Raw genomic sequence first — 23,555 nt, forward strand, 5'->3', positions numbered from 1 at the left:
TTAGTACATTTCAAAAGTAACCCTCCCAAACCTGTCCATAAGACTCCAGCAGTTAAATCCATGTCTAATGTCGAGCTAATCGATTTTGGTTGTGAACAGACCAAAATGTAACACATTTTTCACTGTCCATCTTGCCATTGCGGTCTCTAGGCACGATCATGATTTCAAGCTGGAATACACTTCCTAGTGCTTGACGGATGCGCAGAGCGCTAGATTGTGCTAGGAAGTGTAATTGAGCTTGAAATCATGATAGCCAAGGAGACTTCTGTCAAGATATACAAGACAAAAAGGAATTATATTTTGGTCTGTTCACAACCAAAATCGATTAGCTCGACATTAGACATGGATTTAACTGCTGGAGTCTTATGGACAGGTTTAGATCGCTTAAGAAGACATCGATTAGTCTTATGGATTACTTTAATGCTGCCGTTATGTGACTTGGAGCTTAAAAGTTTTGGTCACCATTCACTTGCATTGTATGGACCTACAGAGCTGAAATATTTTTCTAAAAATCTTCATTTGTGTTCTGCAGAAGAAAAACAGTCATATCTGGAACGGCATGAGGGTGAGCAAATGAGAGAATTTTCATATTTGGGTGAACTATCCTTTTAATGCTTTTTATTTTTTTATTGTATTTTTTTCATTAAAATCTTTAATATCGGCATAATTTTCAGTGAAAGGTTTAACTGAAAAATTAACATGAAGTTCAGAATTTTGTGCAAAATCTGATGATTCTATCCAGCATGATTTGAAATTGTTTCAAAAAGAAATGTAAAAAAAAATGGCTTACATTTGATTAGTGACCTAGGAATAGTACAGAATTTTATTTATTCTTCATTTAACATCTATTTGTGATGTTTAAATTAGATTTTGAAGAATAGATTTCCCAGATTGTCTACATGGACTTTTGGTTTGAGTAACCTGGTTAACTTAACACCATGATAACTCAGTCAATGTTGAAACTTTGGAAACCTGTCTTTTATTTATTTAGTAAACCAACAGATTTAAGGCAATAACAAGCCACAAAAGACAGTCAGGAAGACATTTTTATTTATTTTTTTGTAGACAAATACATTAATTGCTTTCTCATTACATACAATTTATCGAGAGGAAAAATTTGTGTTCATGATTCAAAGTAATGCCAACTAGTGTGACTACATACACTATGTTCTTCTATTCTGTATTCATCTATATTAATAAAAGTATCATCGCTATAGACGCCTTGCAGGCCATAAGACTGCCTCTTTTTCATGTAATGGAAAGTTCTTTGCGAGAACTTTCACGACCAATCAAATAAAGAGACACTGAGTGAAGGCACAACCAAAGCAATGAAGCTGGTCAAACTCCATTGCTTATGGATTTCTGGAATGCATATTTGGGAAAATAAAATAGCAAGGAAAACTTCTGCAAAAATAAATATTCTCATAATATTTATATAAACAAATATTATGCTATAGAAATATTTATTTTAATTGTACAAACAAATGTTATGCTTACTCTCCATATAAAATGAGTATTTAAAAATGTCATAGAAAACAATTCTCACAGTACAGATCAGTGATTTTTTTTTTTTTTTTTCTCCATATAGATCACCTACGGTTGATTTTCTCAGGGTTACACAGCTTAAGATTGTAGGACAGCATAGTTTATAATAATTGTATCCCTGCCTGTGGCAATAGATTTCCTTCCCTCATCAATCAAAGGAAATTATGCTCTTAGGAGAAAGGCAAATGTTCAACGGAACAATCTAGAATGAAAGATTCAGTTTGTAAATGCAAGTGCTCTACATCATTATAGATTCAGGTGTTTTAAGAAAGCATTTTAACACACATAATTCAAGTAATTTCAGGTGTGACAAATGGCAGCTTAACATGCAATTCATCCAGTTTACAAATATGTAGGATACTAATGGTGAAAACATGTCTGTAAAAAATGAACAGAGACACTTGCTTTGGAATAAATGGATCTGAACTATGAATTTATAGTGGACCCTTTTTGATCGGAATGCTCAAGTTACCAAAATCCAGCCCAAAAATATATTTGTTTTCTTATTATTTTCAGACCAGAAATAAATGGTTTTCAAGCTATTAATCTACAGATTGAACTGACATGGATTAAGAATGAGTGTCATTGTGTTTTAAAGGGATATTCCAGGTTCAATACAAGTTAAGCTCAATAGACAGCATTTGTGGCATAATGTTGATTACCACAAAAAATAATTTTGATTCGTTCTTCTTTTTCTTTATATATATATAAAAAAAAAAAAAAAAACACAAATTGAGGTTAAATTGAAGTGAATGGGGCCAATTTTGGGAGGGTTTAAAAGGCAGAAATGTGAAGCTTATAATTGTATAAAAGCACTTACATTAATTCTTCTGTTAAAACTCATGTATTATTTGAGCTGTAAAGTTGTTTAAATCATATTTTTTTACAGTCGTTTTAGGCTTTTAGTATGCTGACATTCCATCGTCACGGATGTAAAACTGTATATAACTTTACACAGAAAAGGTTAGTAAGCAATTTTATCACACTTAAATCATGTTAAAAAGCATATTGTTTAAGTCTTGTGGCTATACTATTGAAACAATTAGTATTTTAATGTTTACGGATTGGCCCCATTCACTTCCATTTTAAGTGCCTCACTGGAAACCCAGATTTTTGCTTTTTTAAAGAAAAGGAGGGGCAAGTCAAAATAAATTTTTATGTTAATCTATATTATGCCAAAAATTCTGATGATTGAGTGTAATGAACCCGGAAAATTCCTTTAAGAAATCTAAAATCAGTTTAAATTTGATGAACATTAAATACATTATTAAACTATCATAATTGTATGTTTCATTGCAAACTGCTGCCAAAATTCTAGGATCCCCCAATCAACCAATTTCCAGTTTTGCATCTAATACTGTTAGTCAAAATAGCTGTCGCAGTTCAGTCACTTTTTCCCTATCGGTATATTTCTAAAGGCATGGAACCTATATAAAATGCAGAATGATCTTTAGTTAAGTGAGAGGAGGTAAAACCCCTTGATGCATAATGGACATGATTACACATAAGATAATTGTTTGGAGACAAATGCCCACAATAAAGACAAAAATAAACTAGAAACAAATGAGCGACTTTTACAAGCAAGCACGACATGTTGACCCACACCACATAAACTGAAAATATAACTGACTGTCTGTGCTTCTGAGATAGTGATGGTTAAGAGAAGGCTATAATTTCTTTCACAGGCACAATACAAGACTCTGGAATTCAACTAATTTCTAATATAGCAACTACAAATGGTATGGCTTACTGAGGTCTGAATTTGGAATAGACAGCAAAGCATGTTATAAAGGCATAACAAACGACATTTATAACAACAAGAAGAAACAATCAAATTACAAGAAACAAGTGCAACAATATCAATCCATATGCATTAAAGACTCATGAAATTTTTCATACGGAGAATTATGGTCAGAAACTTCCCAAAGGGGTTTCAATTCTATGCAGTTAGTCTCTACTCTTGATACTGTAATAACAAGCATCCTTAATTCTATATCTAAGATTTATATCAAATACAACAGTGGCATTATAACATTTAATTGTCATGTCTAAATCACGAAGAACATTTTTAAACTTAGAACTTTATAAACTCTTGTTTGACTGTTTCCTTCATAATCATCTGCACCAAAATAATATTTGATCCTGACAAATTTCAAGCTTTTTTGAGATGCTAAATGGATAGTTAGCCAGACTTTTAAACTACAAAGCATCAATAGAATCAGATTTTTTAAATTAATTTAAGATGCTTAAAAACTATCCTATCAGTGGGGCCATGCTCCACTTGGGTTAAGTTAAAAATGGCAAACTAAAGCAAGACTCCAGTCACAAAACTACAAACATCATACATTCATATGAGGAGGCACTTATCACAAACGATGGGCTTCAATGAGAGTTCACTGAGAGAGAGGAAACTATAGATTCAACATGCATTAGATTAAACACAGTATCTCACATCTATCACGATTATGACATATCTTCAATGCAGATGGTCTCTTCGTGAATGCCAAGTTGAACTTTTACTACATTTGCATTTGAAATATTGGCAATTCTTCATGTGCTGTAAACTTGAGCTTGGTTTTGTGAACAAACACATTAACCATTGCACTTTCAAAGGCAAACAAAATGAAAGGCTAATGGTAATGAACTTTGGACGAAATAAACTCTCTGGGAGAGAAAAACCCCAAACGTACCTCGAATGGCACAGACATTAAATGACTACTCTCTGTCAAAGTTTGAGGAATTGTGCAAACTGTGGTCTATCTTGACGTAAACCACCCATCACAAACCTGACATTAAGAGTGCTTTTTTCGCTTTGTGCGTACACTTAGAGTATATCATGTTGAATGGTGACAGTCCGATATATCGGCCCGGCCAATTAATTAGACAATATCGGGCCAATAAAGTAAAAGGGATAGCTCACCCAAAAATGAAAATTCCTTCATCATTTACTCACCCTCATGCCATCCCAGATGTGTATGATTTTATTTCTTCTGCTGAACACAAATGAAGATTTTTAGAAGAATATCTCAGCTCTGTAAGTCCATACAATGCAAGTGAATGGGGTCCAAAACTTTGAAGGTCCAAAAAAGCATATAAAGGCAGCATAAAAGTAATCCATATGACTTCAGTGGTTAAATCCATTTATTCAGAAGGGATATTATAGGTGTGGGTAAGAAACAGTTAGAAAGTGTTCAGCAGAAGAAAGAAAGTCATACACATCTGGGATGGCATGAGAGAATTTTTATTTTTGAGTGAGCTGTCCTTTTAACAGAAGTGGTCATTCCGCCTAGTGTCATATCCAAAATCTACTGACAGCCTTGTCAATGGGAAAATATTGAGAAAAATAAGTGTTACATTCACCAATTTTGTTTATATTATATTTGCTATCATTAAATTACACTGTCAGTATATCAGCCATTGGCCACCCCGCTGTCTGGATATTGCCATTACAAAAAAACATATCGGTCGACCACTAATCATGACCCAACAATATTCAAATATTGAGTATTCATGTGCTCTTGAGATTAAAATTAGGCCATGTAAACTGGTTTCAAAAAGTGTAGATTAAACAACTGCTTGGGTATGGTCACGTCCGAGCAACCTCATCTCCTAGCATGTTTTAATACAGTTCACAGAATCTCAAACATTATGCAACATTTCAAGACATCACCCATGACATAAAGTACCACATATAAACAAGACATCCTATTACCTCCACCATTGGCAGTTTGGGGCACAGCATATAAATATTGCAGAGGGCCCTTTTATGACATCACAATACACACAACTGCTTATGGACTTAGGGTTCTAAATCCATCAAACCCAATTCAGCATGAGGGAACAATGAGGTTGAATATTAGCATGCCATTTTGGCATTATAACTGACGTTTTCCTCCGACTGGTTCCTAGAGCCTTTGGGAGACTAAGTGACCCTTTAGTATTGTGAACTGTGACACAGTGTGGGAGCTTTCACAAGGCTGTTTCCTGCACCATGTGGGCCAGGTTACAAGTAGGCTGGGCAGTTATCTGTTCTCCTTCCTCTTCCCTGAGCTTGTCTTCCTCTTTTATGCAGGCAACACCATTGCTCTCTTTCTGAGCCATCTGGTAAGGCTGTTGATCTAGACCTTTGGACTAAAGCATACATATTAGGGCTGTCAGTCTATTAAAATATTTAATTGCGATTATCACATATTTTCTTAAATTAACAGGTTAAAGGTGCCGTGACAGCTCTAGACTCTGTAAACAGCAAACAAAAATGTGTCCGTGGTCAATGACGCTTTCTGCCAGTCAATCATTTTGTGGGATCTCATAGTATTGTAGTTGCAATACTACAATACTTGAGGATTAATGCCATTTTTATGACATGTTGTTCAAAACAGTTGTCAGTTGAGGGTGCTATTTTGCTGCTTTTGCCAACTGCTTCAGCTTGTTGTCAATCTCAATAAAGCTTATTTGGTATCTTTGGAGTGCGGGTTTTGGAAAGAGGGGGCGTGGCTAATTCAAAGGCTCAGCTTGTGGAAATTCTAGAATGGCTAATATCGCTTACAGCACCTTTAATACATTTCATTGCTTTCAAAGGCAAGAAAGCTAAACAATGTGTGTAATTACTGTGTTTGGCTATTTGTATTACACTCATAGCATAATTGTATAAAATATATGTATATTATGAACTTTACTCATTCTGTATTTCTCTGCATCAAAACAAACTGGAAATCCACAGAACTCCATGCAAATCTGCAATAATTCAATTTAATAATAAATAAATTTTTCTCATTCTTTAAGGATGTAATCTTACATGTGTAAAGTTGTTCTTTCCGCTAGCCTGCCATCCTCCACTGGAGCTGGCATTGCATTACTATGAATGATCATGAATGACTATTACTATGAACGATTTTCACTCGTGGGTGAAAAATAAATTACCCATTAAGAGGGTCTCTCCCCATCATTTACTGTGTGAAAGTGGGAATATTTTAAATAAAATTGGATTTTGGCTCATTAAGGAGTTATGATTTAAATAAATACTGATGGTTACCTTGTCATCCAGTGGGGTAACACAGCAGAGTTTCTCCCTGTAGCGTTGGGGCAGAAAAAATAGCAGATTGCCCAGTACAGGGTAAATTGTGCCTGGGTTCAACTCCTCCTCCTTCATGGGCCCTAAATCAACCCAAAGCACAGAAAACACTTTTTTACAGCCTAATACTCAATAACAATGAGATGCATTCTAATGCCATTATATAATGTGATTTTAGGAGTAAATTCCTGATGCAATCTCACTTGGCTAATAAACTCTAAACTTCAAACTTTATTTGAACAGTTCCCAGATTGCACAATGTGATAGGCAGAGTCACATGCAGTTTGCAAAACTGGTCACAGGTTACCACTTTTTACAGTGTATATCAGAGCTTTTTATGAGATAAACCAGTGTTGTGTTTAATCCAATTACAAAGTAATTATTTACTGTAATCTAAAAAAAAAAAAAAAAAAAAATGCATTACATTTAAAAAACATTTCTCCCAATTTGGAATGCCCAATTCCCACTATTTAGTAGGTCCTCATGGTGGCGCTGTTGCTCACCTCAATCCGGGTGGCAGAGGACAAGTCTCAGATGCCTCTGCTTCTGAGACCGTCAATCCACGCATCTTATCAAGTGGCTCATCGTGCATGACACCACGGAGACTCAGCATGTGGAGGATCATGCTACTCTCCGCAATCCACGCACAATTTACCACGCGCCCCATTGAGAGCGAGAACCACTAATCGCACCATGAGGAGGTTACCCCATGTGACTCTACCCTCCCTAGCAACCGGGCCAATTTGGTTGCTTGGGAGACATGGCTGGAGTCACTCAGCACACACCGGATTCGAACTCGCGACTCCAGGGGTGGTAGTCAGCGACAATACTCACTGAGCTACCCAGGTCCCCTTTCATTTAAATTTCTTGTAATCAGATTATGCTTACTGACTTAAATTTTTTGTTTAATTACTTTTAAGTACATTATAGGGTCATGCTTATTTCTAACATATTATTTATGTAAAATACATGAATTATGACCACGTAACGAGTCACTGTGAAGGAGAAATGTGAGGTGCTGAGTGTATATGACTTGTGTGCAACAATTATCAAGAAAGAAATATAGGCATTATTTTGAATTTGTTGAGCAGAAAAATGTTTTAGAAAGTAATTTAAAAGTAAAGTAATTAGTAATTTGATTACTTTTTCAATTAAGTAATCAGTAAAGATTACAATTTTAGATAAATAATTAGTAATTTTTAGTGGATAAGTATTTTTATGTAACTTAGCCAACACTGATCACATCATGACCTGAAACTTTCAACTGTTTAAAAGCTGGTTTTATCAATAGAACTTAAAGGGGATGCTTAGAATGTTTGATGTGTTTGATGTGAAAAACACACTTTACCTGTGAGGAAGCTGACCAGTAGTCCCACCACCACAACAGTAGCAGAGTTATGAGCACTGTACCACATGTATGATAATGAATATAAAGCCTGAACTCCAGATGGCCTATAAAGAAAAGGAGAGAGTTTGCAAAAAAGTGCTGTGGCAGTACCAAGATACAGTGATTGTATCAGATAGTAATACCATGGTATTTTCATGGTACTCCTAGGTACCTCAAAGAATACAATGCTATATGTCCAGCAAAACATAGTAATGCCATGGTATTTGTTGGTAGAGTATTGGACAGTTTAGTCTGTAGTTTGAAAGGGTTCACCCTAAAAATGGAAATTCGGTCATCATTTTCTTACCTTCATGTTATCTCAGATCTGTATGACACAACCAAAGATTTTTAGAAGAATATCTCAGTTCTGTAGGTCCATACAATGCAAGTGAATGGTGATCAGGCCTTTGAAGCTCCAAAAATCACATTTTAAAAGTGAAAGTGGAGATTTATTGTTAAAAATGGACTTAAATATGGATCTGTTTCTCACACACACACTTATCATATCGCTTCAAGAGACATGGACTAAGCCTCTGGAGTCATATGGATCACTTTTATGTGGCCTTTATGTGATTTTTGGAGCTTCAAAAGGTCTTGTCTCCATTCACTTGCATTGTAAGGACCAACAGAGAGATATTTTTCTAAAAATCTTTGTTTGTGTTCTGCAGAAGAAAGAAAAGTCATACGCATCTTGGATGGCATGAGGGTGAGTAAATGATGAGAGAATTTTAACTATCCCTACAAAAGGCATTTGTTTTGACAGCAGTAACACGTCTGGAACCTATAGTGGTCTCAGAAGAGTATATTAATATATATTTTTCTTATATTTTATAAACCATAATAACTTTGATCATATCTATGAACTCTCATACAAAAAAGTTCCCACATTGTTTTCTACGTAGAGAATATGTTATAGGAGTAATTTCAGAATTAATTCAGGTGCTCGATAACAAATGGCCTGTACAAGGTATCTTAAAACAAACACACCTGGATTTACTTGTGATGAGTGTTGTCATGACAGCTGTTGTCATGTTTCCCACATCAGGCATGACAGTGGCATTTATTATAGGTGGCACAGATGCAGACATTTTTGAAACAAAGCTGCCAATACCGATCCAGAAAGCCATGACCAGCCCTGCTGCCAGCCCAACCAGAGCCCCCTGAAAACATACCATGAAATCATCTAGCATGTGTTAGCTTTACACCTATTATGTTACTGATTTATAAAGATATAAAACAGAAATCTTGATATGAACACTTTGAATGCTTAAATGTTTTACTTACAGTGGAATTGGCCCAAGGAAAAAACATCCCAAGACAGAAAAGGCCAAGAAGAGGGCCCCCCACCATCCCAAATATACTGAGTGCTGCCTAGAAGAGTAAACAGAAGACCCTGTTAACTGCGTTCATTTAGTGTGATTAATTATATGACAAAGTACTGTGTTGAATAAAAAAAACGCTATTAATCATGCCCCCGACTTGTTCATAAACTCCATAATAAGGAATGTTCCCACCATCGGAGCAATTCAAGCTTGATGTACCACCTTGATGTTTTTATGAATTTGTGACAGACAGGGGCAGTCAGCTCCAGCCGTACAGACAACGCACCTCGTCAAACCAACGAAAACAGATGACGAGCTCTTGAGCTCAAAGACAGCTGGACCGAGCACAATAGAATGCAGGGCTCTCGTCTCTCGACACACGTTTTTTAAAGTTTCAAAACAGTATTTATGACTAGAGATGCTGAAAACCAGTGAGACGACATGATGCAATGAAAGTGAGACGCTGCAAAAGCACCTTTCTGATGCATGAGTACACAGAGCAGATGGAATTAGGCCAATAATAGGGTTATGTTAAATTATATGGAAATAAATTAAACCGTAGAGTTTTGAGACAGCAGTATGCTTTTTTTGAGTAACAAATTCAGATAATACTTATTCAAAACAACTACTTCAGAAAAGTGTGCACAATTTCCTGTTAACACATTTGGCATTTATTAACATCAAGTATTTTATAAACAAATTCATCTCTATTGTGACTTGATCAGTCAATGTGAGCCTGCTATGAAAAAATTTTTTTTTCTAGGGGCCTTTTACCCCAAAATACCATTCTTTCACTTATTGGACAGCTATTAAAAAAACTTTTGATTTCATCACCTTGAACAAAACAAAAAATGATAAATAAGTATTTTGTCTCAAAATAATTGTGTTAATTTCAGGGATTTTCATTAGCTACATAAATATGCAACATTTAAAAAAAAAAAAAAAATTAGATCAAATTGCCTCAGAATCAACCTTTAGACAACACACGCAAAGATCTCATGGATCAGGTCATTTTAGCAGTGCATAGTGACAAACAGGTGTTAAGGAAAGTACTGTGGTGTTGCTGGTTGCTGTTTTGGGAGAAAATAAAATCAAAAGGAGCCTTTTACCCGCGTGGGGCCTTTAGCCCCGTTGTACCCTATTTTTTACTTTTAAAGTAACTTTTTGTATTGTCTAAATGCATAACTTGCCTGCTGCAATACATTTATATGATGTAATGCATTTGAATTATTTGTAGGCCTGAACAATTTGAACAAAAAAAAAATATATATATATATATTTTTTTTAAATATTGCGACTGCGATTTTAACTGTGATATGATTATTAACATGTAAAAAAATAAATAGTGTTCTCTTCTGACCAAAATTAAGTCATGGACAAACATGCTTAACTGCCAATAGAAATACTGTTCAAGAAAGGGTGTTCACACGAGTTCTCTTAAAAAGAACCAGACTAAATAAATAACAAACACAGTGAAACATAGAGGGAAAAAACATAGATACACATCATCTTCACATTGTATTGGTTCACCGTGTGCCTGTTTTTGTCGACTTGGTAATAGGGTTTCAGCCCACTTTTCGTTATTATTTTTTAAACCCAATAATAATTTAGGAAATTATTATGGAAATATATATATATATATATATATATATATATATATATATATATATATATATATATATATATATTTTATATATATTTTTTTATTTTTTTATTTTTTATAATATTAACAAAAACAACTATGATTATTAATATTATTATTACAAAATAGCACCATAGTTGTGTAATATTTTCTAAACCTGCATGTGGCACTGCAATGCTGGCCTTTATTTTGGCAGAAGCTTTTATTTTGGCGGTACACTGAAGGAAGACATGAAGGAAGAGAAATGCTCTCATCCACTCTTTTGTCCACAAAAACACAGTGTTATGAGGTAACTTCAGATTTGGATAGGAACTTTTAGCAGCCAAGCATATTTGGAAATAACACAAATGTGCAATTAGTGAATCTACAGCACTGTAAATTTTACATGCTCAGTGTATTTGTAATACACTACAGAGAACAGAGCAGCGCAGATACAGTAAGCGCAGCGAGTGCAAATTATTCATTTATTTAAATCGCAGCCTTTGCGCTTTGATAATCACACTGCACCATATCACGATTTCGATTTTATTTCGATTAATTCTTAAGCCCTAATTATTTGCATTATAATATTTATAATATATTATTATATTTTAATTACATTTTATATACTAAATTGTGTTTATTTGGGGATTTTCTCAGTAAATATTTATATGTGATTAATTAATCGGCACATCATGTAATTATGAAATTCTATAAAATTCTGAACGATTGACAGCCCTAGTAATTATGTTTGAAAGTTCCTCTAGGTATAGATGGGCATTATTTCCTGAAGAAAATGTGATTGGTCATTACAGGTCTGCACAGGCCTTAAAATGAATCCCGAACCCAACCTGTACCCAAGGCTATGTGGCCCGACCCTACCCGGCCTGAACGATACCATCAGATTTTAAGCCCAAACCTGAAATCGCTCACTGTCTTTATAATTTCTCCTATAACTTCTCCTAAGTACTGTTGCAATAGGCTGTATTTTATGTTAGCTTCATAGCCAACATTCGTAACAGTATTGAAATAGAAAACATATACCTTTTAACAAGGCGCGGCTGTCCCTCATTACACTAGGGCAGAAGCAAAAAAACATTGCCTTACCATTTATAAAGCGCAAACTTTGCTTGGTGCAAAAAAATCTGGAATAATATGAAACAATGCAACAATCCCCTTTGCAGCCTGAACTTGTTCAGAACGCTGAATCTTTGTGACACCTGCACTAAAAATAATCTAGATGCCGTGCAAAAAACTAAACAGAACGCAGGTGTCTCGAAATGCATTTTTGAAAATTTGAAGTTCTTTTTAACTTGACACCGTTTAAAATATGCCGGTCCTGTGCGAGATGCTGAAGAAACAGCGAGATGCGGCGCAACAGTCAAAAACATTCGTCCAGCATGTGTTTACATAGGAAAACCATGGGAAAACATAACATACGTGCAACAACATGTTTGGTGTGAACGACCTACAAGTCATCTATTCGCGCGTGTCTGTGAGTGAGAGTGTGTGCGCGAAACAATTTCAGTAGGCCTGTTTATTTTTTCATTATTACAAACCTGAATTACAAGTCCTACTTGAAAAACTGGGCTAGGGCATTGCTAGAGGGTTGCTAGGCAGTTGCTAGAGTGTTCTGTGGGGTAGCAAGGGCATTGCTAGGTGGTTGCTAGAGTGTTCTGGGTGGTCGCTAGGGCGTTGCTAGGTGGTTGCTAGGCATTTTCTAGGGTGTTTTGGGTGGTCGCTAGAGCGTTGCTTGGTGGTTGATAGACTGTTACTAGGGTGTTCAGGGTGGTTGCTAGGGCATTTCTAGGTGGTTGCTAGGGTGTTCGCTAGGGCTTTGCTAGGGTGTTCTTGGTGGTCATTAGGGTGATAGATTCTACTGAATGTTATATGGTATAGTTGACAAATAATTTTGGGAAGTTGACTTGTCCAGCGGTGAGAAATTTTTCTCCATCTAACCAACAACATTTTGCTAAATATGTAGTAATTATTATGTATGCCATTTTTTGTCCATATTAATTGAGAGACAACAAGGAATATTTGTACTTTTGAAAGATAATTTGTCACAACACAGGACCATTAAAATTCCTAGTGGAGGTAAAAATGTGATTTTCAGTGGTAAGAAGAGGAATAGTGACTAGTTCCCTTATAAATTCATAAAATATCCAACCTAAAAAGTTAAATGGAAACGTTATGTGACCACTACCCATAATTGTGGACTTTCATCCTCACCTGCAGCACAGAGCCCATTAGAGAGGCGATGTATGCCATAGCCAGACACACAAGCCCATAGGCAAGAGCTGTGGAAGAAAAATTACAACGATCAAATGAACCACATTATTCAGAGATTGGCTATCAGTACTGACATAAATATCTACTCAATGAGTGTAAACCATAATTTGCATTGCATGTATAGCAACGACTTACCCAAGAGTTTAGAGAGCAGAGTGGCTCGGGCCTCAGTCATGGCTGGGACATGAGGTTTTATCAGGTCCTCCATGGTAACCGTTGCCAGGGAGTTGAATGCAGATGAGATTGTGCTATAAAGCAGACAAAATCAATTTAAAACTTAAAAAGACCTTTAAAAATGGCAACGAAAGCCGTTTCTTAAAGGTTTGATTCGATTAAGTGTTGTCATAAAATTAGGCGAAACTGGTTGTTACCTGAGAGCTCCACTAAACAGGCAGGCAACAAACAGTCCTGGCAAGCCAGGCAGATCTCTCAACACATCCATCACAAAGTACAGTACCATCTGCAGACAAAAAGAAATGAGAGAGGGATAAAGAGACATTATAAAAAAATGCATTTTATGCAGATTTGTGATATATTTTTAAAAAGAATAAATTGTAAAATTTTTGTGTAGGAATTATAATCTAAATAAACAGTGAAAGTGATGATTATGTCTTGAGTCAGACCTGGTCATTCGTTGTGACATAGCCTTGATCCAGGGGGCTCTCCTCTCCATAGCGAGCGTACATAACCAGACCCATTAAACAGCCCAATGCAAGCACGATCTGTTGGCATGGAAACACTGCATAGCATGACCTGGAGAACAAACAACCCCCAAAACACTTGAAAATGTATTGACCACTTAACGAAAATCAACCATCGAAATACTGATGATAATAATAATAATAATAATAAAGCAAATTTCACTTTGCTCTAATATCATGGAATGTTGTTGCAGTAATATATTACATCATAATAAAAACAGCATGAATGGAGAGCAAGACAAGTTTACAGTTTCAGACTCTGTTGACTTAACCAGAGTGTTGAATGCGGAGGGGTGTTTTCTTACATAATGGCCTCTTTCTCTGTGCGGGAGCTGAGGTATCTCTGGACCTGAGCCTGATTCACCCCATATAGGGCCAGCATGAGAAATACACCCCCCACTCCCAGAGTCCAGAATGTGTGCCTCTCCAAAGGGTCAGGGTTCAGGCTGCGATGGGTACCAAAACACAGTGAATGAAAAGCTTAATTTGAACACAGTAATCTTTACATTGCAATTGTGATAAATGTATTTTAACATTAGTGCTAGTTTGATCAACTTCAGTGAACCAACATCTTTTAAAAAATACATTTCCACGACTTTTTCAGCTGTTTGTGATTGCGAGGGATGCTCCGATTGATCGGCCACCGATCGAGATCGGCCGATATTCCCGTCCTATGACTCAATCGATGATAGGTAATTTGGCTGATCACATAAACCGATCTCTCATGTCGCAAAAGACGGCGCGGCTCATTTAAGGCTTGAGCAGCACTGTCATGACATCTCGGAGTGTGGGAAATACTGGTGGTAAGACAACAAATTTGATTCAGCAGTTAAGAACTATGCAGGTATGGCGCATATGAAAAGCTTGTGTATTCTACTGTTAATGTGGCGTTTCACATGCGACATGGCAAAGGGAAAACAGCGCGAGCTGTGAAACGGTCCTTATTATCGTTCATGGCAGCAGCTTCTCAGTCTCCGCCGGGCACAGGCATCTCAATAATAATGCGAGTTACAAGATGTGGTGTAATTCAAACATCTTTATTAAATATCTCCCAATTAAACGGCATTAACAATAGTAGTACCTGTAGTGTCCAGAAACATGCACTCTTTCTCCGCTTTCCTTTCATCTCTTGCCCTCATGAGTGAGCATGTGTTCCTCTTGTTAAAGTTCAAGCAGCAACATGTTAACTATTAATACAATCATCCAACTAAATGAAAAGGCATATATAAATATAATAATTCTTTATACAATATTTAGATACCATAATATAATGTATTAAATATAATGCAAAAATAAAATCAAAATAAAATAAGGAATCAATAACAAAAAAGTTTAAGTTTAATTCCACCTATGGGTTATCAGTTTTTTATCTTAATATAACTAGAGAATATTTTGTTAGCCTATAATTGATTTAAAGTTTTTTTTTATTTATTTTTTTACAAGCCTTTTAAACTTTTCAAACTGTTTCTGTCAGCAAAAAATAGGCATAGTGACATTACTGGGAAGAGAAAATGTCAATTAATAGTGACAGTGTGCAGAAAGCTTGCATATAGCCAGTTATGACAGAGATCCTGATAAAAGGTGAACTGATCAGGATCGGTATCGGCCGATCAGGTGACAAGATGATCGGTGATTGATATCGGCTGTAAAAATCCTGAACGGAGCATCCCTAGTGATTGCTATTAGGATAATACATTTTTTAAATAATTTTATAGAGACTGTACTCAAAAAGAGGAATTTCCAGCCAATTAAATATTTTAGATATAGAAAAATGTAAATAGAAAAAAAAAATATATATATAGAAAAGTCCATGACACGTTATATTTAAAAAATATTTCTTAAAGGGATGTTCCAGGTTCAAAGCAAGTTAAACTCAATAGACAGAATTTGTGGCATAATGTTGATTAACACAAAAATAATTTAGACTCATTCCTCATTTATATATATATATATATATATATATATATATATAAAATAAAAATAAAAAAAAAGTATGTTGCAGTAAGGCTCTTACAATAGAAGTGAATGGGGCCAGTCTATTAACTTTAAAATACACACAGTTTCAAAACTATAGCCACAAGACATAAATTTTAACGTTAACATGATTTACGTGTGATAAATCGTGGCTTTATGGCGTTTACCAGATTACAGTGTTTACGCCGTCATGACAACGAAGTTGTAATATTAGATATAACTTTACACAGATACGGTAAGTGATTTTATCACACTAAAATCAAGTTTACATGTAGAATGTTTATGTCTTGTGGCCATACTTTTAAAACAGTGTGTATTTTAACATTTAAAGACTGGCCCTTCTATTGTAAATGCCTTACTGTTGCAGCGATTTTTGCTTTTTTTAAATAAACGAGGGACAAGTCGAAATAATTTCTGCAGTAATCAACATTATGCCACAAATGCTTTCGACTGAGCTGAACTTCTACTGAACCTGCAACATTCCTTAAAGGCAACAGATTCACTAACTGAGCACTTTCTTAGGAACACCTGTACAATCCATGCTGTTATCTAATCAGCTAATCATGTGGCAGCAGTGCAATGCATAAAATCATGCAGATACGGGTCAGGAGCTTCAGGTAATGTTCACATCAACCATCAGAATGGGGAAAAATTGATCTCAGTGATTTTCGACTGTGGTATGATTGTTGGTGCCAATGGGCTGGTTTGAGTATTTCTGTAACTGCTGATCTCCTGGGATTTTCACACATAACAGTCTCTAGAGTTTACTCAGAATGGTGCCAGAAACAAAAAACATCCAGTGAGCAGCTGTTATGCGGACGGAAACACCTTGTTGATGTGAGAGGTCAACGGAGAATGGCCAGACTGACAAAAGGCAACGGTAACTCAGATAACCACTCTGTACAATTGTAGTGAGCAGATAGGATCTTTGAATGCACAACACATCGAACCTTGAGTCGGATGGGCTACAACAGCAGAAGACTATGTCGGGCACTTTATTAGGACCATAGTGTACCTAATAAAGTACTCAGTGAGTGTATTTCTATTATACTTATCCACAACAAGCTAAAATCTTGATGCATCACTTACTCAAGGCCTGAGATACGGCTGCCATTTTGTGCTTTCCTCCATACTTCAGCGATGCCACCTGCCTGGTGTGTACCCACAATGATCACAGCCAGCTGCCCAGCAAACATCACAATTGTCTGGAACACATCTGTCCAGATTACTGCTTTCAGACCACCCTGGGACAGAGAGGTAGAGAGGAACGGACATGCCACAATTGAGAGAACTTGAGATAAGAAAATTATGCTGAGAAATTGATATATTGCTCTAGCTTACCAGTGCTGTATACAGTGTGCACACCAATCCCATAGCCAGCACTGCCCCCCAAAGGTCAAAACCAGTTACTGCAATCAAAACATTTACATTGTAAAATCCATGCATTTCAATGCCGCATGCAATGCAGTATATTGAATAAAATAAACAACTGTTCAGATATAGATGGACATGGCATGTTGGCCTTGTTATGTATATATTGTTTCATTTACCTGCATTAAGTGCAAGCGCTGGGGCATAGAGGACCACTCCCATATAGATCACCTATGCAAAACAGACAAACAAACAGAATAAAATCAAACACTTGTAACATGTGTATAGCTTTTCTAAGAGTCCAAACATGAAAACAAGCACGCTAGATTTAAGAGTGTTTTGGAACATATTAACTTTCTCTGTGAATTTCCCTCTGTTTTAGTAATTGATAGTTTTGAGAAGCATTACACAAGCAACAACACTAAATGAAATATTGTCCCATTTCAGTGGGGGGTGGGAGTAGGGTTGTAGGTACAAGTTCAAGTTTTTAGATAGAAAAGGCTATGGCTTTGTGCCTATAAAACTGGAGTTAAAGAAAATATTACTTCAGAACATGAGCTGTTGAACTGATTTGGTTTAAATAACCATTTGTACACATTCAGGAATCAAGACTTGCCATCTGAAAGATGAAGGTCAAAGTGCCACAAATCCGAACACTTTTACTAAAGCGAAGCTCCAGGTACTGTAAAGACACAGGGGAAAGAGAATACAATTTATAACAAATAGCAACAGAATATGATAATACATATGTTAAATTGCATTATTGCACAGCTCTCTAGAACACTTCATTCTGAGAATTCTGCAGTCAAATACTAAACTGTATAATTGACCACTGTACAAGGCAACAATTCTCTACATAAATGTAAATACATAAACTCAAATCACTATTTCATGTCCATTTTGAGCAGCTATGTAAAAAGCAAAAACTATGTAAAAAGCAATAATAAAATCATTCTGTAGAGGTTTATTGTGTGATAATGAATGGCTGACTGTGAATTATTCCTTATTATACATATATCATGTACTGTATACATGTATCTGAATAATATCAGTAAATAGGTCACGACTTCAGCCGTCAAAATACCCATATTTTTTTACCACTAGTAAATTCACAAACAATGACACGCTCCATCTTCTCATGTAGAAATAAACAAACAAAGGTACAGTGAAATTCGAGTGCTACCTGATATGCGCTGCTGAGGCGGAGCCTATAGAAAACCGGAATAAAAATGTGTGCAGGGATGAGCAAGCCCAAAAAGTAAGAGCAGCCGAGGAACCAGTACTGAGTGCCGTGTGTGTAAATCTCAGAAGGGGCGCCCAGGATGGCCACGGCTGACTGAAACGTGGCCAGCAGCGAAAGGGACACGGGAAGGCAGCGCATGCTGCGGTCGGCCAGCAGGAACTCTTGTGTGGTCCTCTGGCAACCTCCTGAGAAGGCGTAGTAAAGCCCGATTCCAGCAGAGGCTACTAGCAGCACAACGAAAATCACATAATCCACAGTACTGAAGTGCATCTGGACTATGTCCCCCATGATGCTGTGGGGTGGGGGTGCTGTAGGATCAGTCAAGGGTCAGTGGAGAGTTGTCCATTTAGTCATCATAAAGGACTCTGTAAAAAATTTACCATTTCAAAAGACTATTTAGGCTCAAATGCAAACAGAATATTTCAGCAACAAACTACTGTTTGTTTAGGTTTACTGATTACACATTTTGAAAATGAGTGGTGAACTGTTTGTGCAGGCAAAAGGGAACATTCGGATAGTTGACACTAAATGCTTTTGGAAAGTTGACATATATAGAGCACAATAGTGCCAGCCCACTTTTTCAACCGCCTAAGTTCCGGAAGTATTTTTCCCATAAATTTCTTTCATAGACTTTTTAAAAAAATCCTCCATTAAAGAGTTGTAAAACATGAACCAAACCAACCAGCTCCGAGGTGAATCGCAACATTACAGACTTTGTTTTAAGGCAAAAAATATTTGAAAATCCGACAAACAGACAAAAGGTACAAGTCTGTGTACTTACCGTCTTTCCTGAGGGCACGGACTACAATCCCATGAAGCGTTGTGAATGACGTAATCGAATATAAAACTATGGAAATATATAAAACTATTAATTTTAGGTTGTTGATTATAAGTATAGAAAAGTACTTTGAGAGTGCCGGGAGATCGACTCGTTTGCGTCATTCAGAGTGCATCATGGGAGTGGGCAGTCGCTTCCGGTCTTATTTTGCAGGTTTTGTTGGCCGCAGTTCTCTGATTGGTGAACTATGGGTAATGTAGTTGTTCAATAAGAATTCTGCTATTAAAGACAATTTTTAAACAATGACGTTGAAATAACGCAGACGGATGGCTTCAACGGAAGCATATACCATCGATAAACAACCTCAGAGCTCATTGTAGGTCTGTCTTTAAAGGTTTATAAGTTAGTGTTGAAAATCAATTCACCTATGGAAGAAATTAATGGGATTTTTACTTCCTGAACCAGACTGTTCCGCTCTACTTCATGTTATACTCAGGCTCCAAACTGCAACTAATTGGTCACACTTTGAGACCATGTTTCTGCCAGTGCGACTAAATGCTGTTTTAGGTCACAGTGATGAGACCACAGGTTTAGCCAACTCTCTATCTCTCCCTCTCTATCTCCATTTATGCAGTGCCATTTCAAATGACATACGCATCAAAAGCTAAACAATCCGCTACCCGGATCAATTATCAGCACAGCTCCGTAGACAGAGCAGTTCGAGCTTATTTTTATTTGCAGTACAGTCTCGAGCTCTCAAACGCGCACCACTGATCATTACAATGCTGCAAGACCAAGTAAGAGGCTAGGCAAGAGTCACGGAACACATTTCAATTCAGCACAGAATTCTCTGGTGCAAACCTCTATGAGTTCACTAACTGTATTAACAAGCCTATAATACTGCTTAAGGCAGAAATAGATTCATATTAAAATACTATTATATCAGCAGCTTTTCTGTCATCTGTTATTAAAAAATATAATAAAGTATGTTTCTTCAAGGGCGTGTCTTTATGTCTAACAGCATTTCTTGTTGTGTCACTCCGAGACATCTAATAGGTTGCCTGCCACAGTGGCGGGTAGATGAGCAAAATTACCCGCTGCTGCGCATGAAATACTCCGCATTTGGCGGGTCACGGGTCCTAATTTCAAACCCTGGGCTACTAATTAATATACAGGTGCATCTCAATAAATTAGAATGTCGTGGAAAAGTTCATTTATTTCAGTAATTCAACTCAAATTGTGAAACTCGTGTATTAAATAAATTCAATGCACACAGACTGAAGTAGTTTAAGTCTTTGGTTCTTTTAATTGTGATGATTTTGGCTCACATTTAACAAAAATCCACCAATTCACGATCTCAAAAAATTAGAATACATCATAAGACCAATAAAAAAAACATTTTTAGTGAATTGTTGGCCTTCTGGAAAGTATGTTCATTTACTGTATATGTACTCAATACTTGGTAGGGGCTCCTTTTGCTTTAATTACTGCCTCAATTCGGCATGGCATGGAGGTGATCAGTTTGTGGCACTGCTGAGGTGGTATGGAAGCCCAGGTTTCTTTGACAGTGGCCTTCAGCTCATCTGCATTTTTTGGTCTCTCGTTTCTCATTTTCCTCTTGACAATACCCCATAGATTCTCTATGGGGTTCAGGTCTGGTGAGTTTGCTGGCCAGTCAAGCACACCAACACCATGGTCATTTAACCAACTTTTGGTGCTTTTGGCAGTGTGGGCAGGTGCCAAATCCTGCTGGAAAATGAAATCAGCATCTTTAAAAAGCTGGTCAGCAGAAGGAAGCATGAAGTGCTCCAAAATTTCTTGGTAAATGGGTGCAGTGACTTTGGTTTTCAAAAAACACAATGGACCAACACCAGCAGATGACATTGCACCCCAAATCATCACAGACTGTGGAAACTTAACAGTGGACTTCAAGCAACTTGGGCTATGAGCTTCTCCACCCTTCCTCCAGACTCTAGGACCTTGGTTTCCAAATGAAATACAAAACTTGCTCTCATCTGAAAAGAGGACTTTGGACCACTGGGCAACAGTCCAGTTCTTCTTCTCCTTAGCCCAGGTAAGACGCCTCTGACATTGTCTGTGGTTCAGGAGTGGCTTAGCAAGAGGAATATGACAACTGTAGCCAAATTCCTTGACACGTCTGTGTGTGGTGGCTCTTGATGCCTTGACCCCAGCCTCAGTCTATTCCTTGTGAAGTTCACCCAAATTCTTGAATCGATTTTGCTTGACAATCCTCATAAGGCTGCGGTTCTCTCGGTTGGTTGTGCATCTTTTTCTTCCACAATTTTCCTTCCACTCAACTTTCTGTTAACATGCTTGGATACAGCACTCTGTGAACAGCCAGCTTCTTTGGCAATGAATGTTTGTGGCTTACCCTCCTTGTGAAGGGTGTCAATGATTGTCTTCTGGACAACTGTCAGATCAGCAGTCTTCCCCATGATTGTGTAGCCTAGTGAACCAAACTGAGAGACCATTTTGAAGGCTCAGGAAACCTTTGCAGGTGTTTTGAGTTGATTAGCTGATTGGCATGTCACCATATTCTAATTTTTTGAGATAGTGAATTGGTGGGTTTTTGTTAAATGTGAGCCAAAATCATCACAATTAAAAGAACCAAAGACTTAAACTACTTCAGTCTGTGTGCATTGAATTTATTTAATACACGAGTTTCACAATTTGAGTTGAATTACTGAAATAAATGAACTTTTCCACGACATTCTAATTTATTGAGATGCACCTGTATTTGGTGACTTCCAGCTTCATGTTTTTGTGTGTCAATATCAGCATCTGGATATTTGTCAGATATCGCCGATATCCGATTACATTTTACATTGGTTTGGAATGACATGAGGGTGAGTAGATTATTAAAGAGTTTTCATTTTTGTGTGAAATACTCCTTTAATAGTATTAGAATTCCTGCAGCAAAGATTAAAATGTTACTGGGGTTAAACCTAAAAGCACTGACACAGTTGGCTCAGCTCAATTTCATTAAAGCTTTACATTTTGTTTTGTGAGCTGCTGGTAGGTGACCTTAGGACATCCATTGTGTTAACTAGTAGTCCTATAAGACTTTAAAGGGGTCATGAACTGAGAAATCAAAATTCCCTTGATCTTTTGACATATAAGAGGTCATTGTACTATAAAAACATCCTGTAAGTTTCAGAACTCAAAACTTTCTCGTTAGTCTAAAAACAGCTTATATTGAAGCCAATCTGCCAAAATGACAGGATGTGGAATGTGCCACTTTATTACGTAATAGTGTGGCTAAACAACGCCTCCGCAGAAGATCAACACCTGCTTCTACATCACTGCCTGTTTAGCCCCGCCCACCGATTCACACATGTAGTAGGTAAATAACGAGAGAGGCAAACGCAGGTCTACGCAGAAACCAAATGATAAAGATGGCTCCGAAGACAACAAGATGCTGTGCATTGCCAAGTTGTGGAAAAACACAGTCTTTGCATTGCCTTCCTTCTGATCCCAACATTAGGAAAGAGTGGATGAACTTTATTTTTAATGAAGTTCCAGACCACGTCAGTAAGAACTTGGTCCTTTGTTCACTTCATTTTACCGCGGATTTGTTTACAAACAAGGCACAATTCGACGCAGGATTTTCAGAAAGATTGAAACTAAAAGACGATGCTGTGCCGACTATATTGGATCCGACAGTAATGTCGCACCATACAAGTGTGAGTAACTGTTTTTATTACATGGTCACTATTTCTTTGTCTGTTATTACAAATCGTTTGATATGTACTGAGTATTTATGCGTTTTTAACCTAAATCACAGCAGTGTCCATCTATGAAGGATGTAGGCTGTCAAACATACATGCAGAAGTTTACATCAGTGGGCACACAGCTGTCCTTTGGAACTTTGGGACCTAAACATAGAAGCAAAGGTTTTTTTTAAATATGCAAAACTGCCAAACGTGGGCATTTACTTCCGAGTCTACAATCCGCCACGCCTATTCAAACGGTTTATGATGTTATGATGTTTTATGTAATAATCTTGATAAAATTATAAGTGGACCTCAGAGAACAGTACAAAATAAAAATAAAAGGCAGTTCATGACACCTTTAAAAACATCAACAAAGGTTTAATGAAAGACAGAAGCACCTCTTGCTTGCTAAAGATCAATCTGATTGTTTTTGTTTCTACATATTAGGTCACTTAAAACGTTTTTTCCATACTGCCAAATAAAAATAACATTTTACTTTAAAACCTATGTTCGATG

At 36.8% G+C, this 23,555-nt stretch overlaps 1 protein-coding gene across 2 annotated transcripts in view; it reads right to left on the bottom strand.

Annotated features, from left to right (window-relative positions):
* Positions 1–1,034: 1,034 nt before the first annotated feature.
* slc5a6a (solute carrier family 5 member 6a) overlaps positions 1,035–23,555 on the bottom strand; it is a 33,275-nt gene continuing 10,754 nt past the window's right edge. The window contains exons 2-16 of one of the 2 annotated variants that reach the window (XM_051725168.1): positions 18,468–18,892; positions 17,901–17,966; positions 17,464–17,515; positions 17,255–17,322; positions 17,003–17,157; positions 14,245–14,385; positions 13,862–13,991; positions 13,610–13,698; positions 13,374–13,486; positions 13,179–13,246; positions 9,288–9,374; positions 8,991–9,163; positions 7,965–8,068; positions 6,578–6,699; positions 1,035–5,676 (exon numbers count right to left, since the gene is read on the bottom strand). In XM_051725168.1, the coding sequence (XP_051581128.1) occupies positions 5,515–5,676; positions 6,578–6,699; positions 7,965–8,068; positions 8,991–9,163; positions 9,288–9,374; positions 13,179–13,246; positions 13,374–13,486; positions 13,610–13,698; positions 13,862–13,991; positions 14,245–14,385; positions 17,003–17,157; positions 17,255–17,322; positions 17,464–17,515; positions 17,901–17,966; positions 18,468–18,815 (1,878 nt within the window). In that variant the 5' untranslated portion in view covers positions 18,816–18,892 and the 3' untranslated portion in view covers positions 1,035–5,514. The remainder of the gene's footprint in view (positions 5,677–6,577; positions 6,700–7,964; positions 8,069–8,990; positions 9,164–9,287; positions 9,375–13,178; positions 13,247–13,373; positions 13,487–13,609; positions 13,699–13,861; positions 13,992–14,244; positions 14,386–17,002; positions 17,158–17,254; positions 17,323–17,463; positions 17,516–17,900; positions 17,967–18,467; positions 18,893–23,555) is intronic. The other variant, XM_051725169.1, reaches the window with a different exon arrangement.

This window comes from Myxocyprinus asiaticus, chromosome 19, assembly GCF_019703515.2.
Source record: "Myxocyprinus asiaticus isolate MX2 ecotype Aquarium Trade chromosome 19, UBuf_Myxa_2, whole genome shotgun sequence".
Classification (NCBI taxonomy): domain Eukaryota; kingdom Metazoa; phylum Chordata; class Actinopteri; order Cypriniformes; family Catostomidae; genus Myxocyprinus; species Myxocyprinus asiaticus.